Below are 14,941 nucleotides of genomic sequence, written 5' to 3'. Positions count from 1 at the left end.
ATAATCTGTTAAGTGCTTTTAGCTATCCAGGGCTGTGAGAAAGTACCATATGAATGCTGGTCTTTTTCTTTCCTTCTGCATACTCTTAGGGAAAGCTATCTTACCATTTGATAGGGCAGTGGAAATTGTTAATATGCCTTGTACATAGCATTAGATCAAAGTAAGAATTTTGAAGTACATATTTGATGAGATTGATATGCAATTACATTTCACAAACCAACAGGCACATCATCTCATGTGGGAATCAGCCTGTATGGCAGAGAGGACAAGAGTGGTCACAGACACCTGGACAGAGAGGACGCTTTTCGCAGAAACAGTGTGGATATATTTCAGATTGCAACTGATAACAGCCTTGGTAACATCTGGAAGATTCGGATCTGGCACGATAATAAAGGTTACAGACACATTGACTAGTCACCAACAAAAGCCAAATGTCATGTTTTGGGTCTCAGCACTAATCGCCATAATTTGACATGAAAATTAACATTAAGTAATAGTTTGTAGTATTAGGGTACTAGTGTTTCTGTAATTGTTTACCTCAATCCAGGTTCTGTAAACAATATGTTAATTATACCTGACATTTTCCTCATTAGGTCTTACCCCATCATGGTACCTGCAGCATGTAATAATTAAGGATCTACAGACCAATAACAGTTACTGTTTCTTGGTCCATGACTGGTTAGCTGTTGACAATGAGAGGAATGAAGGTCTGGTGGAAAAGGAGGTCCTAGCTGCAAGTAAGTCCATTTGTTTTGAGAAGATATCAATACCAATATGGTCACGTCTCTTAGGACTACCCAATCTGCAATAGGATTTGCCTGGACAGAGCAACATTAGGAGGCCATTCAACCCTTTAATCCAGCCCTGCCATGCAATAGATAATGCTTGGTCTGATCTTAACTCCACCTTGCCACTTTTGTTCTGTTCCCGTTAACATTCTGATTGATGAACAATTTTAACAGTCTCAGTTTTGGCATTTTCAGTTAGGCCCAGACAGTTTTCTTGTGGAGAAAGTTCTACATATCTACAGTTGTTTTAAGCTCTAATTTTGAGGTAATACCTCCCTTGCTTTGACTTCAACTGAAGAGAATAGTTCCTGACTACTCTATCAGATTCTTTAATCGTACACAATTGCATTTAATTGTGTCATCGCTTAATCTTCTGCAGGCCAATGGAAAGCTAGCCTGCACTGTTATAGTCAACAAAGGGCTATAACTATATGCGATAAGAAGAAAAAGTGCTCAAGAAACTCAGCAAGCCTGCCAGAATCTTTGGAGAGAGAAATAAAGTGAACATTTCGAGTACAGTATGACTCTTAACTCAATGTGACTCCAAGGGTCATACTCGACTTGAAATGACAGCTCTCTTTAGATGTTGCTAGACCTGCTGAGTTTGTCCAGCATTTTATGTTCTTACATTCCATTTCTGCTGAAAACATTCCCTTTGCACAACCGCACCTTCCCACAGCCCAGGCCCGTAAATTCTTCTAATACAGTGATTCACAGAATATGTAAAACCTAGGACAGTTTTGCCATTTACAGTTAAACAAAACTAAATAAGATGAGAGAAAGTTGCGAAAAAGAAACATGTAAAGAAATGCAGCTAAGTCTGGGAAGCATATTGAGTGTAGCAGCCCAGTAGTTATGTTATAGGACCAGAACTCTAGAATCACTAGAGCAACTGTGCTGGAAATCTAAAATAGAGAAAATTCTGAAATACACAACAGATCTGGAGAGAGAGACAAGAGTTTATATTGCAGATTGATTAATATCTCAGTTCTGATCTTTCTCTCTTTACACCTTGGTAATCCAGAAGCCTGGACTGATGATGAGTTCCAATCTCTCAACAGAAGTTCGAAGTTGAAATTCGAGTAACCAAATAAATCTTGTTGCATTTTGTAATGGTCATCACATAACTAACGTCCCCATCTGTTTTCACTGCTGCTTTTTAAGGGAAAGAAATCTGCCATTCTTGCCTGATCTGGCCTATATGTGATTCCAAAACACAGCCATATGGTTAAATCTTAGCTGCCTTCTGACATGGTCTAATAGGGCACGCAGTTGTGAAGAATTTGGCTAATTGCCATCTTAATGATAATTGTTGAGGAGCTATAAATGCTGACCTTGTGATACCCATGTCTTGTGAGTGATTTTTTTTAAAAAAGTGTTTACTACTGACGTTGTAAGATATGATTAGTATTCATGTGGAAGTTGGGACATGGGTGTGCTTTTTTTTTGTAACCAGTTGTTCTGTGTGATATGTTTTCTGTGTGATATGATTGTTGAACCAGAGTAGAGTACTGGCTACGGTAATTTTATTCATACTTTTCCTGTATAGCGGAGGCCAAACTGAAGGATTTTTCTCGCATATTCACTGGAGAAATCCAAAGAGGATTCTCAGAAGGGCACATTTGGCTATCAATTTGGGATCGTCCTCCTCACAGTTGCTTCACCAGAGTCCAGAGGATTACTTGCTGCCTTGTACTAATGTTCCTGTTTTTCTGTGCCAGTGCAGTGTGGTATGGAATCATAACTGATGGAACCAAAAGGTACGTCCATCCTTCTTTATTTTAATCAAAGCCCTTTCCTTTATTGTCCTAAGATGTGGCACTACAAGACTGAATGGCTCCATGGCACTGTTTCTTTGGCTTGCTAAAATATTTGAACAAGCATTGAGACAATGCCATAGCTTAAGGCTGGGGTGAGAGGGGCAACAGGTTTCTTTCCCTGAAGGAAACACTGAGCCATTTGAGTTGTTATGACAATGTCTGTTAGCTTTCATGGGCATTCTCTCTGCTGCCAAGTCATAACTTGTCAGATTTATTAACTGCCATTCACAGCTTACTCTGATGGGATTTCAACCCACAAGCTGCAGATTTTTAGTCACCTGGATTCAAATTCCAGATTCATACTTCCATCACAGCCATTTCTGGCATTGTCCAGTGAAACATTACAATGTGTCTATTTCTCCCATTTCATTCTGTCATTACTGGGACAATGGGAGGGGTAGAGATGCAGTACCCTGTTATCAACCATACTATGAATTTATAACACTTGAGGTTTTGGGTAAAACTGTACTCCTGCTAAATGCTTCAGGTAAGTGATTTTCACATTTTTTACAAGAGGGCTGAGCTCAGTGTCACCTTCTCCAGAGATGTGTGATGACATCCCTGAACAGGTTGATTACAAAATATCCAACCAGTGGGATTAAAATGGATGGTGATGAGAAGAGTGTGGAATATACGGCAGGATTGTTTGCAAAGAAACAGAAGTAGGCCATTCAGCCTCTCAAGCCTGTCCTACTATTCCATTAAACCATGACTGAGCTGCAACTTATTTTCATCTCCCCAACTTTTCCCCATATTCCTTGATCATCTTCCCTAATAAAATTCTCCTCTTTATTGACAAGTTTCCATAGCCTTTTAAAGGAGAGAATTCCACGTTTTCATTATGTTTTGCTTGGTAAAAGTTCTTTCTGATTTCACTCTGGCATTTTTTCTGACAAATTTCATTCAAGGATTCTATACAATGGCTAAACAAAATAATTGTGTGACCGTATGAATTTGTTTTTCCAGTGATGTTCCAGTTTCAACATTGGTTCCTTTGAGCGGAGAGACTGTAGCAGCTGGCATTGTATCCAGTATAATTATCTATCCACTCTATCTGATCATCATTCTGCTTTTCCGCAAAGCCCAGAGCAGGGTAAGCTTGATCCTCTCTCATCTTCGCCTCTGGGAGGTGAATCTTTGCCCATTCCATAAATCAGTTTGCAAAAACAGAAGCTTCTGTAAAAGCTTAGCAGGTCTGGCAGCATCTATGAAGAAAAAATCAGAGTTAACCCTTCCTCAGAACTTCCTCAGACTTACGGACTGTTGACGGAAATGTCTTCTAGTCAAAACTATAGCATCTTTATAAAATGCCCCCATGCACGCACACGCACATACACAACACGCACACGCAACACACATACGCATACATGCACACAGACATACGTTTGACACAAAAATAGGATGGCATGGGCAGAGAGAAAGACTGGGAAGGCGTGGTCCCTGTGCACAGAGTTTGCTAAAATGATTTTTCTTTTCTAGTCAGGACTTGCTGCTGCTTTGACATTCCTTCCCCAGGTACTTAGACTTGCTTTCAGGAAGCACAGGGTGACTTCAGAATCTGTACAATGTGGAATCAGGCCATTCAATCCAACAGGTCCACACCAACCCTCTGAAGAGCATCCCACCCAGACCCATCCCCTTAGCCTATATCTGTCACTCTGCATTTCCCATCACTCATGCACCTAAGCTACACATCTCTGAACACAATGGACAATTTAGCAAGGCCACCTAATTTGCACGTTTGGATAGTGGGAGGAAACCAGAGCACCCAGCGGAAACCCATGCAGAATGTGCAAAATCTGCACAGTCACCTGAGGGTGGCATCAAACTTGGGTCCCGCTGGCGCTGAGCCACCGTGCTGCCCCCTAGTGACTTATTGGTTACAAGCCACAGTTTACAGCAACCGATGAGATGCAAATTGTTTTTTTTCCTGCATGAGATGTTTTATTTTTGCTACAGAGTTAAGGACAGCATGTTCTTTTCTGGAAATCTGATGGCTTCTAACCCCAACATACACGTCAGCAAGCTGTTCCCACTGCTTGAAAGCCAATCAGAAAGTAATTAGTAGACACAAGTCCTTTGTTATTGATAGTGGGTCACCATTTCCTAGACCAATCAGGTGCTTCTTTCTGACTGACTCTCCATTCACATACTCCTTGCCTCAAGCTCATCCCCAGTAGACTGACCAGACTGCTGTACAAACAACACTTGGAATGAGTGTCAGGTACCTTGCTTTTAAAAACCGCATTCATTCCTTCGCCAGTCCTTGATTCTTAAAACAGGATTTCAACAAAGCTCATCACGTAAGTTAGGCCCACTTTAGACTTTATTAAACAAATACATGTGAACAATATGAAGCCACCCTTCACAAGATTGGTTCTAGGGCTGAGGGACCTCAGTTACGAAGAAGGATTGGAGGAGTTGAGACTGTGCTTTTCATGGAGAAGAGAAGGCTGAGAGGGCATTTGATCCACGTGCTCAAAATCATGAGGGGTCTGGACAAAGGAGATAGACGGGCATCAATTTAAGATAATGAGGCAAAGAAGCAAACATGCCATGCGGGAAAAAAATACTTTTTTACACAGCCAGTACTTGGGGTTTATAATGCATTGTCTGATATTTTGGTTGTGGCATGCTTAATTGAGGCACATAGAAGAGAACATAAGAAGTAGGGGTAGGACTTGGGCAATTCAGCCCTTGGAGCCTGCTTTAATACAATCAGGACTGATCTCATCTTGGCCTCAATTCCACTTTCCTGCCCATTCTCCATAATCCTTGAATCCATTACTATTGAAAATCTGTCTATCTCCTCCTTAAATTTGCTCAATGGCCAAGCATTCACGCCACTCTGGGATAGTGACTTCCACAGATTCATGACTTTTGAGAGAACTAATTGGTCCTCATCTCTCTTTTCAATCTGCCACCCTTAGCCGAAAACTGTGACCTCTCATTCTAGATTGCCTCATATGAGAAAGGGTAATTTCTACATTGACTTTGTCCATCCGCTCTACAGTTGGAGTTCTATCTCCAAAGCAAGAATGCCAGTGATTTCAACAAAAATCCTTGAAAGCAATTAAAATGCATCTTGTTGTGTTGATGTTTAATGTACTGCAGTTGTCGTTGGGAAAATACATTTTTAAAAAGTCATTCAAGGGATGTGGGTGTTGTTGGTCTTTATTGTCCATGCCTAACTGTCCGGAAGTAGATGGTGGTGAGGTGTCTTCTTTAATAGCTGCACCTTTAATCGGGACACTTCAATACTGTTAGGAATGGAGTACCAGCATTTTGATCCATTGACAGTGAAGGAACGATGATATGATTCGAAGTCTGGATGATATTTTGCTTGGAGGGGAAGCTTTATCAATGTTAGTGGATTTCGCATGCATTTTCTGACCTTGTCCTTCAAGGTGGTAGAGGTCACATGTTTGCAAGGTGTTTTCTAAGGAGCATGGGCAGGGCACTGTAGATGGTACATACTGCAGTCACAATGTGTTGTTGATGAAAGAGGTAAATGTTGAAAGCAGCGGATGGGTGTCAGTCTAGCAGGCTGCTTTGTTCTGGGTGATGTCAAGTTTCTTGAGTGTTGAAGCTGCACTCATCCAGGCAAAGGGGGAATGTCCTAGCACATCCCAGACTTCCACATTTCCATACTTGTAGACTGTAGGTAAGTTTTTGGGAGACAGCATTTGAGTTCCTCTTCGCAGAATTCTTAGCTAGTGACATGCCCTTGTAGATGCACTATTAATGTGACTATCTAGTTCATTTTCTGGTCAATGTGATGCCTGGGATGTTGATGTTGGGGGATTTCAGAAATGGTAATGCCATTGAATGTCAAGGAACAATGGTTAGATTTTCACTTGGTCAGTTTCGCCGGTGAGACTACACAATGCATTCCATAGTTACCAAACATTAACTGGATGTTTATGGGTCTAGATGTACATTCCAGTGACAGAAGGGAATTATTTTAAAGAACATAGAACATTACAGCACAGTACAGGCCCTTCGGCCCTCGATGTTGTGCCGACCTGTCATACCGATCTCAAGCCCATCTAACCTACACAATTCCATGTACATCCATATGCTTATCCAATGACGACTTAAATGTACCTAAAGTTGGTGAATCTACTACCATTGCAGGCAAAGTGTTCCACTCCCTTACTACTCTCTGAGTAAAGAAACTACCTCTGACATCTGTCCTATATCTTTCACCCCTCAATTTAAAGCTATGCCCCCTCGTGCTCGCCGTCACCATCCAGGGAAAAAGGCTCTCCCTATCTAACCCTCTGATTATTTTATATGTTTCTATTAAGTCACCTCACAACCTTCTTCTCTCTAATGAAAACAGCCTCAAGTCCCTCAGCCTTTCCTCGTAAGACCTTCCCTCCATACCAGGCAACATCCTAGTAAATCTCCTCTGCACCCTTTCCAAAGCTTTCACATTCTTCTTATAATGCGGTTACCAGAACTGTACACAATACTACAAGTGCGGCCGCACCAGAGTTTTGTACAGCTTCACCATAACCTCTTGGCTCCGGAACTCGATCCCTCTATTAATAAAAGCTAAAACACTATGCCTTCTTAACAGCCCTGTCAACCTGGGTGGCAACTTTCAAGGATCTGTGTACATGGACACCGAAAGGATAGATTTCAAAAAATATTGGGAATAATGTCATTCTGATCTGACCAATTTTTATTTTATTTCTACAGGTAGCTATGCATGATCCAGGTCAACACGAATCAAATGTGCTGGAAATTGATGATTATATTGATTCCTCAACAGCAGGCAGTTCTTTTTTAACATTTGCAGACAATATAGAGGAGGTACGTCAGAGAATTACCGCACGCTCTGCAGCTAAAGATCTGATACAAGAACGCAAATCTGTTGATACCACCTGTACTCTACTGTACTCTCTCTCATCACATTTCTTTATGTGCAGTATCCACTCATTGCATCAAGACAGCTGTGCCCTGTTTGGGATCAACAAACATCTGGGCTGAGGCCGCTCTATCATTCAGAGAGCAGATTTTAGAGAGTTCATTTTTAAGGAAGCCATTATCTTCATAGCAGTATGAGGAGGCCATTTAGCCCTTCAAACCTTCTCTGCCATTCCAGTAGATCTGGCTGATCTATTAACCTGACCTTGAACTCTTAACTCTGAAATTTACTAATTGACTCCCATCCTCAGCAACTTTTTGGACAAGAGGTGATGCTGATTTCCACAACTGTTTGAATTGCTGTTTAATGGCCTGGCTTTAGATTTAAGTCTTTGCCAGCAGGCGGGAGATCCACCAGAGTTTAAACACCCCCTACTTCTCACTCACATCATCTGAGGCTCCCTTCTTAGTTTTGCCAGTTTTTTTCCATACATATACAGCAGAGAATACATTTCATTCAGCCTGAGGCATGATCTCCCCAGTTCAGTTACAAACGAAGGCCTTAGACTTCACTCTTTTTGTAACTGACAACATTAATCATATAACCAACTGGTCTGCTTTGGTAGCCATAGAACATAGAACCGTACAACACAAGAACAGGCCCTTTTGCCCACGATGTTGTGCCAAACATGGTGCCAAATTAAACTAATCCTTTCTGCCTACCTTTGCTCCTGTCCCTCCATTCCTTGCATTGTCATGTGCCTATCTAAAAGTCTCTTAAATACCCCTATGGTATCTGCCTCCACCACCACCAGTGGTAGTAAGTTCAGATTCCTACCACTCTCTGTATAAAAAGACTTGCCCCTCTCATCTCCTTTGAACTTGCACCCTCTCACCTTAAATGCATGCCCCCTAGTTTTAGACATTGCAACACTGAGAAGAAGATTCTGACCATCAACCCTACTATGTATCTCATAATTTTATAGGCTTCTGTCAAGAATCCCTTCTACCTCTGCCACTCCAGAGGGTACAACCTGAATTTTTCTAACCTCTCCTTATAGTTCATACCCTCTGATCCAGACAGCATCCTGGTAAACCTCTTCTGCACCCTCTCCAAAGCCTCCATCTTTCCTGTAATGTGGTGCCCAGAATTGAACACAGTACTCTTAAGTGTGGCCTAACCAAAGTCTTACAAAGTTGCAATATGACATCCTGACGCTTGTATTCAATTCCCCAAACAATAAAGGCAAGCATGCCCCTTCCCCTTCTTTACCATCCTATCCAACTGCATGGCCACTTTTGGGGAGCTATAAACTTGAACCCCAAGATCCTTTTGTACGTCAGTGCTGTTCAGGGTTCTGCTGTTAACTCTGTACTTCTCCTTAACATTTGATCTCCCAAACGCTGTGCCTTATCTGGATTAAACTCCATCTGCCATTTCTCTGCTCATATCTGCAACTGATCTATATCCTGTTGTGTCCGTTGACAGTCTTCTACACTATGCACAACTCCACTGATTTTTGTATCATCTGCAAACTTACTAACCCACTCAACTACATTTTCATCCAAGTCATCTTTATATATAAAAATATACAAACAACATAGACACCAGAACAGATCCCTGTAGAACACCACTAGTCACAGACCTCCAACCTGAAAAACACCCTTCCACTACCACCCTTTGCCTTCTATGGGCAAGCCAATTCTGAATCCATGCAGCCAAGTTACCGTTAATCCCTTGCATCTTAATCTTCTGGATGAGGCTACCATGAGGGTCCTTGTCAAAAGCCTTATTAAAATTCATGTAGACAACATCCACTGCTCTACCCTCAGCAATCACCTTTGCCACCTCCTTGAAAAGTTCAGTTAAGTTATTAAGACATGCCCTACCCTGCACAAAGCCATGCTGACTGTCTCTAATTAGGCCATGCATTTCCAAATGCATGTAAATCCTATCGCTGTGAATTCTCTCCAGTAGCTTGCCAACCACTGATGTGAGACTCACTGATCTGTTGTTGCCAGAATTATCCCTATTTCCCTTCTTATACAAAGGAACATTAGCTACTTGCCAGTCATCCAGGCCTTCTCCAGTGGATAATGAGGATAGAAACGTCTTGATAAAGGCCCCAACATCTCCCCTCTTGCCTCCCTCAATAACCTGGGTAGATACCATTGGGCCCTGGGGACTTATCTACCCTAATGCTCTTCAAGAGACCCTACACCACAATTACTCTTGATCTCAAAATGCCATAACATATTTTCCACAAAAGTCTCACTATTCTTGGTATCCTTTTTCTGGCTGAATACTGATATAAAGTACTCATTTAGGATCTCACCCTCATCTTCTGCCTCCAAGCACAAGTTCCTTCCTTATCCTTGAGAGGTCCTACCTTCTCTGTAGTTATTCTCTTGTTTTTAATGTTTGTATAGAATGCCTTGGGAGTTTCTTTAACCCTATTTGCCATGGTCATTTTATGGCCCTTCTTGCTCTCTTAACTCCCTGCTTATTTCCTGCTTTCTTTATATTCCTCACAGGCCCCTAGCTTCCTAAACCTTACATATGCAATTGTGACCCTGCACAGACTGATCATATGCTAAACAGATGATAACTGGCCAGTCCTTTTGCGGATTCACTTGATTAGATTACAGTGACCAGGAGTAGCCATACAACATACTCATTTTGCTGACATCATTGGTTTTTAACTGCTTTATTGTGCTGAGTCTTTTGGGGGTCAACTGACCGCTGTCCATTGACCAGATAAACCCGACTCCTGATCAGTGTGCCATTGTTGTGGGCACTATATTTTCCCTTTACATATCCTACAAAGTCCTTTTAATGGTCTAAACACCTCGCTGAGATCATCTCTTAATCCTCTACATTCAGTGGAAAACAAGTCTCATCCAGGCATCTGGTGTTATAATTTAACCCATTTAATCACATTGCAATGTATTTTACAATCTACTCCTGTTTAAAAAATTGATTTTTGTTGTTTAATGAGCTGCTCCATTAAAGCCAATTTATTTTTCTAAACTTCAACTTTATTACAATGCAGCTCACCTACAAGTGATGCAGAGATGCATTTCAATACTATTGACGTCACCATAGAGTAAACAGGTCAATAAAAAAAACAAAAAAGTTTATTTAATGTTTGTCATGAAATGGTTGTTTCTTTAAGGAATGAGCCAAAAGATTGTATTCAAATTCTATTCCATAGACTTGAGCAGATAATCCAGGCTGGCACTTGCAGTGTATCACTGTAGGATTGCTGCTGTTTGCAAGATGTTGAGAGTCCCTAAGTAGTTCAATAGACCAGTGTGGCAGTTGTAAATTTTGACTTCACCTTGAACCGGAGTTACACTACTATCGCTGTAAGATAACCTGCCTAAGCCTGCCTGGTTTTAATGACCTTGTGTGAGATTGGAAAGTGGCACGTTTTGCATTGTTGTGCAGCTGACTGCACCTTTGACTACAGTATGATCTATGAGTTAAAAGGTATGATGCCAAAGGACTGCTCTCTCATTAGAGAGACATAACCCCCTATTAGAGTGGCTTAACTGAGGATCACAGCATCTTAGGCAAGGGAAGAGATTGAAAAGGAGACTCCTTCCTGATAACCTCAGCCATTGTGGAAATTACTTTGCATTGTAAACCAGCTGTCTAGTTAACTGAACTAACCAACCCCCGCCTGTGAACTGCATCCTAAAAGGTGCCTCTCAAGAGACTTTTCCTTCTCTTTTGCAATTACAGGCCTTCTAATTGATAAGTCTTTAAAGGTTAATTTTCTTTTGTCTTTGTAGGATTACAAAGCGAAACTAAAGTCTGGTTTAATTGCCAACAGGTCAGTATGTCATGAATATTAACCTTGGTTTGCTTTCCTGTCACTGCTTTTCTTTCATTTTGAGAGAGAAATTCAAGTTTTTGTCGAGAAGACAGCTTGTTGCTTACAGTCTGCGCTCTGAGACTTTCTTTGTGAACAAGACAAACCTCCTTAAACTTATTCACATCCATTTCAAGAAAAGAATTCATTGGTTGTTTAGTGTCTCCTGTTATTTAAGCAAGTTTCAGCTGGAGCAGCAGTGAGGAAGCAGAGATTCCACAACTGGCCATTGTGTCTCTCAACCAGGGATGGAGGATGAGTGCCAATTCAGAGTGCCCTCTTTACTTTCCATGTCAGTGAAATAAGGTCTGCAGTTGCTGAAATGGGACAAGGACAGGATCGAGCTTAGCTCAGTGGCAATTGGACTGGGGGATAAAGCTTGTGTGTGAAGATTTCCAATCTGGATGAGGTACTGACTGTGAAACACTACCCCAGGTAGAGTCAGAGATAATGGGAACTGCAGATGCTGGAGAATCCAAGATAACAAAGTGTGGAGCTGGATGAACACAGCAGGCCAAGCGGCATCTCAGGAGCACAAAAGCTGACGTTTCGGGCATAGACCCTTCATCAGAGAGGGTCTGATGAAGGGTCTAGGCCTGAAACGTCAGCTTTTGACTTTCTAAAATTCTGCTTGGCCTGCTGTGTTCATCCAGCTTCACACTTTGTTACCCAGGTAGAGTCAGTTCTGGCTTGAAGCTCCCTCCCTCCTTCCTGATCTGTTTATAGAACATGGAGGTGATCAATTCAGCAATGCTGGGCTAAAATCCCAAGGCACTTTGAATCAGATGTCAACTGCCAATTTGCGAGGAATTGCTGAGTGGCAATCAGTCTGCTGGTGCAATTCAGCATATCCGAGGATCATTCCTGTACACTTCCTAACCTCTTTCTTAGAAAAGGTTTGGCACAGATGCAGAAACATATATAAAAAGGTTTAATTACTATCAGCATTAAAATGTTAATCCTTCTTTAATCCCCTGACATTTCTCCTTATGCTGAAATTCAGTCCTAAATTTGACAGCCAGCACCCAGTTATCTTAATGAAGGATCTTTACTACTTAGCTAGATTTTGTTTTACTTGTGGAATGTGAACATCACTAACTAGGCTGTTACTTAATGGAATCATAGCTGGGCCTGTTCTTACCGTACTGGTGAAAGCCATATTCATGGCGTAATTACTTTTAAAAATGACTATTCCAATGCACTGTTTGGCTGGCTTCCCAAACTCTACTCTCCGTAAAGTCAAGGTCATCCAAAACTTTCTCACTCTCCTAACTCCCACTGAGTCTTATTTCCTTGTTGCCGCTCTGCTTGCTTACCTTCTTTGGCTCTTGGTCAAGCTGAGTATTTATCTAAAGTTCTCCTCCTTGTTTTCAAGTTGTCTCTAAGGCCTCATCCTTTCCGATCCTTGTAATCTCCTCCAGGCACACACCTCTCCAAGATATTATGTTCCTCTAATTGTGGTCTCATGAAGATTGCTGGTTTTAAATACTCCACCACCTTCAGCTGCTTGTACTCGAACTTCACAAATTCCCTTCTTAAATTTCTTCGCCTCTCTACTTCACTTCAAGACATTCCCAAAATCTTAACTATTTGACCAACTTTTGGTCATCTGCCCTAATACCTTCCTGTGTAGCTCACTTCCCCACTTTATAATGCTCCTGTGAAGTGCATTAATGCTATCATTAAAAGTTGTGTCAAAACCTAACATATAGTCAGCCACACATTTCACCAACATAATGGTCACATCAGTTTCTTTTTTTCTTCCATTTACCTTGGCTCAGCCTATCTGGGGCCAATGATATCATTTCCCACTCCTCCACACGTGCAGTCATAATTATTATTAATTTGTAGACTTCTGCATTTTCATTTCAAAAAGACGAGGAAGAGCCCTTGGGAGGTAGATACTGTTTATGTTGGAAAGTTAGGTGGCTTTGTTCCAGTTAATGTAACACAACTGTTGAGACTTTGTGTTCACTCGCAGCATGCTGAATTGGCCAGCCTATGACAGCATGATGAATTGGCCAGATTTGTTGAATGATCAGTCCATTATAGGGAGTAACATTCCAAAGTTAAGGAGAGGCCGAGGAACTCGCCATCTCGGAATAGAGACACAACTGAGTTCGGATGATGAGCCCCTTTCGTTTGGCATTGATCAAATCAGGAACAAATATTTCTCCGCTTCAGGTAATCTTTTATTATATTACAAAAACACTGATCTTCTGCGAGAGTGAAATCAAGGACTCCATGAAATGAAACAAGAGAGTGGATATGTGGTGTCATTCACAAAGACCTTTAACAAGTGTAGTACTGTTGAAACATAGTCACTGTTGGAGTTTGGAAACACAGTTGACAATTTGTGCACAGCAAGCTCCTGTAAATAGCAAGGTGAAACTGACCAGCTGTTGCAGACTGACAGAGCTCAGAGGCTTTGTGACAAAATAATTTTCACATATTTTGAGAGACTGATGAAATGTTTATTAATTAGCACTCCTGGCACATATTATAAGCAACTTTCTTCAAGGTCACTCTCCTTTTGAAATAACTTCCAAGAAGATACATCTTCATAAAAATTTTAGCAATCTTTTTCTCCAACTCCTTTCTCTAGAACAATGGTCGTAAAAACCCAGATACTTCATGACAGTTATTTGTGAGACCTAGCACTCCAGTAAGGAAGACACGATTCAGGATTTTACTTCGATGAAAAGTGATGGATGCGCTGTATACTCCCTTTTGTCCAAAGGGAGCACCTGGCCATAGAATCCCATATGAATATGAGGCACAGGAGCAGGAGTGGACATTTGGCCCATCAAGTGCATTCTGCCATATAAAAACATGGCTCTGCTTTCACACCCAATGTAAACAACTCCCAACTGTTCCTTGATTTTAACAAGGTGGATAATTTCCACACTCTTTGCTATTCATTCCTGAATATTAGCAAATTAATTGGATTGGGGAGACTACAATATCCCTCCTCTTGTGGGGTGATGTTCTTCAAACTCTGTAACATAATAGAAATATTTTATCGTATGTACATGCAGTCATTTTTCAAATTTGAGCTCTTCTGATTTTTTTTTGGAAGACTAGAATTTTACAGTTCTACAAACTACAGATACAACTTATAGCAACCTTGGTTGGACCATATCTGGAGTGCTGCATTAAATTGCCTCTATGTAAAAGATATAGAGACAATCAAGAATGTGGGGATAAATGTTTTATAAGAACAATGCTGGAAATGCAAAAAATGTATCTATCAGGAAAATAGACTGGCTGGATCTCCTTCCTCTTGAAATGAGGAAGCTTGAGAGGGGACTTGATAGAGGTCCTTACATTATGAAAGGTATTAATTGGAAACATTTAGAAACAGGGGTGCGCTGAACAATGACAGCTCTTGAGTCTGCACAGTTCAGGCAAGCATGCCATTTTATTTGAGTGTATGAACAGGAGAAGCTCGTCTGGCTACCCAGTGATCTTCCCAAAAATGGGTTTTCAGCATATCTTGATCCAGGCTCGTCTTATCCCAGCCTTGGGACTGTTAGATTCTATGGTAAGTCAAATGGCTGGATTCTCAGTTCCCTTTATT

The 14,941-nt window shown here is 41.2% G+C and overlaps 1 protein-coding gene across 3 annotated transcripts in view; it reads left to right on the top strand.

Annotated features, from left to right (window-relative positions):
- The window catches only part of pkd1a (polycystic kidney disease 1a), a 179,607-nt gene that overhangs the window by 131,384 nt on the left and 33,282 nt on the right, over window positions 1-14,941 (top strand). For all 3 annotated transcript variants that reach the window (XM_048551749.2, XM_048551750.2, XM_048551751.2), the window contains 7 exons: window positions 224-394; window positions 594-737; window positions 2,338-2,548; window positions 3,575-3,701; window positions 7,316-7,429; window positions 11,282-11,322; window positions 13,343-13,545. In XM_048551749.2, the coding sequence (XP_048407706.2) occupies window positions 224-394; window positions 594-737; window positions 2,338-2,548; window positions 3,575-3,701; window positions 7,316-7,429; window positions 11,282-11,322; window positions 13,343-13,545 (1,011 nt within the window). The remainder of the gene's footprint in view (window positions 1-223; window positions 395-593; window positions 738-2,337; window positions 2,549-3,574; window positions 3,702-7,315; window positions 7,430-11,281; window positions 11,323-13,342; window positions 13,546-14,941) is intronic.

Source organism: Stegostoma tigrinum, chromosome 23, assembly GCF_030684315.1.
Source record: "Stegostoma tigrinum isolate sSteTig4 chromosome 23, sSteTig4.hap1, whole genome shotgun sequence".
NCBI lineage: Eukaryota > Metazoa > Chordata > Chondrichthyes > Orectolobiformes > Stegostomatidae > Stegostoma > Stegostoma tigrinum.
The sequence above is the reverse complement of the archived record's forward strand: the minus strand, read 5'-3'. Positions and strand labels throughout refer to the sequence as shown.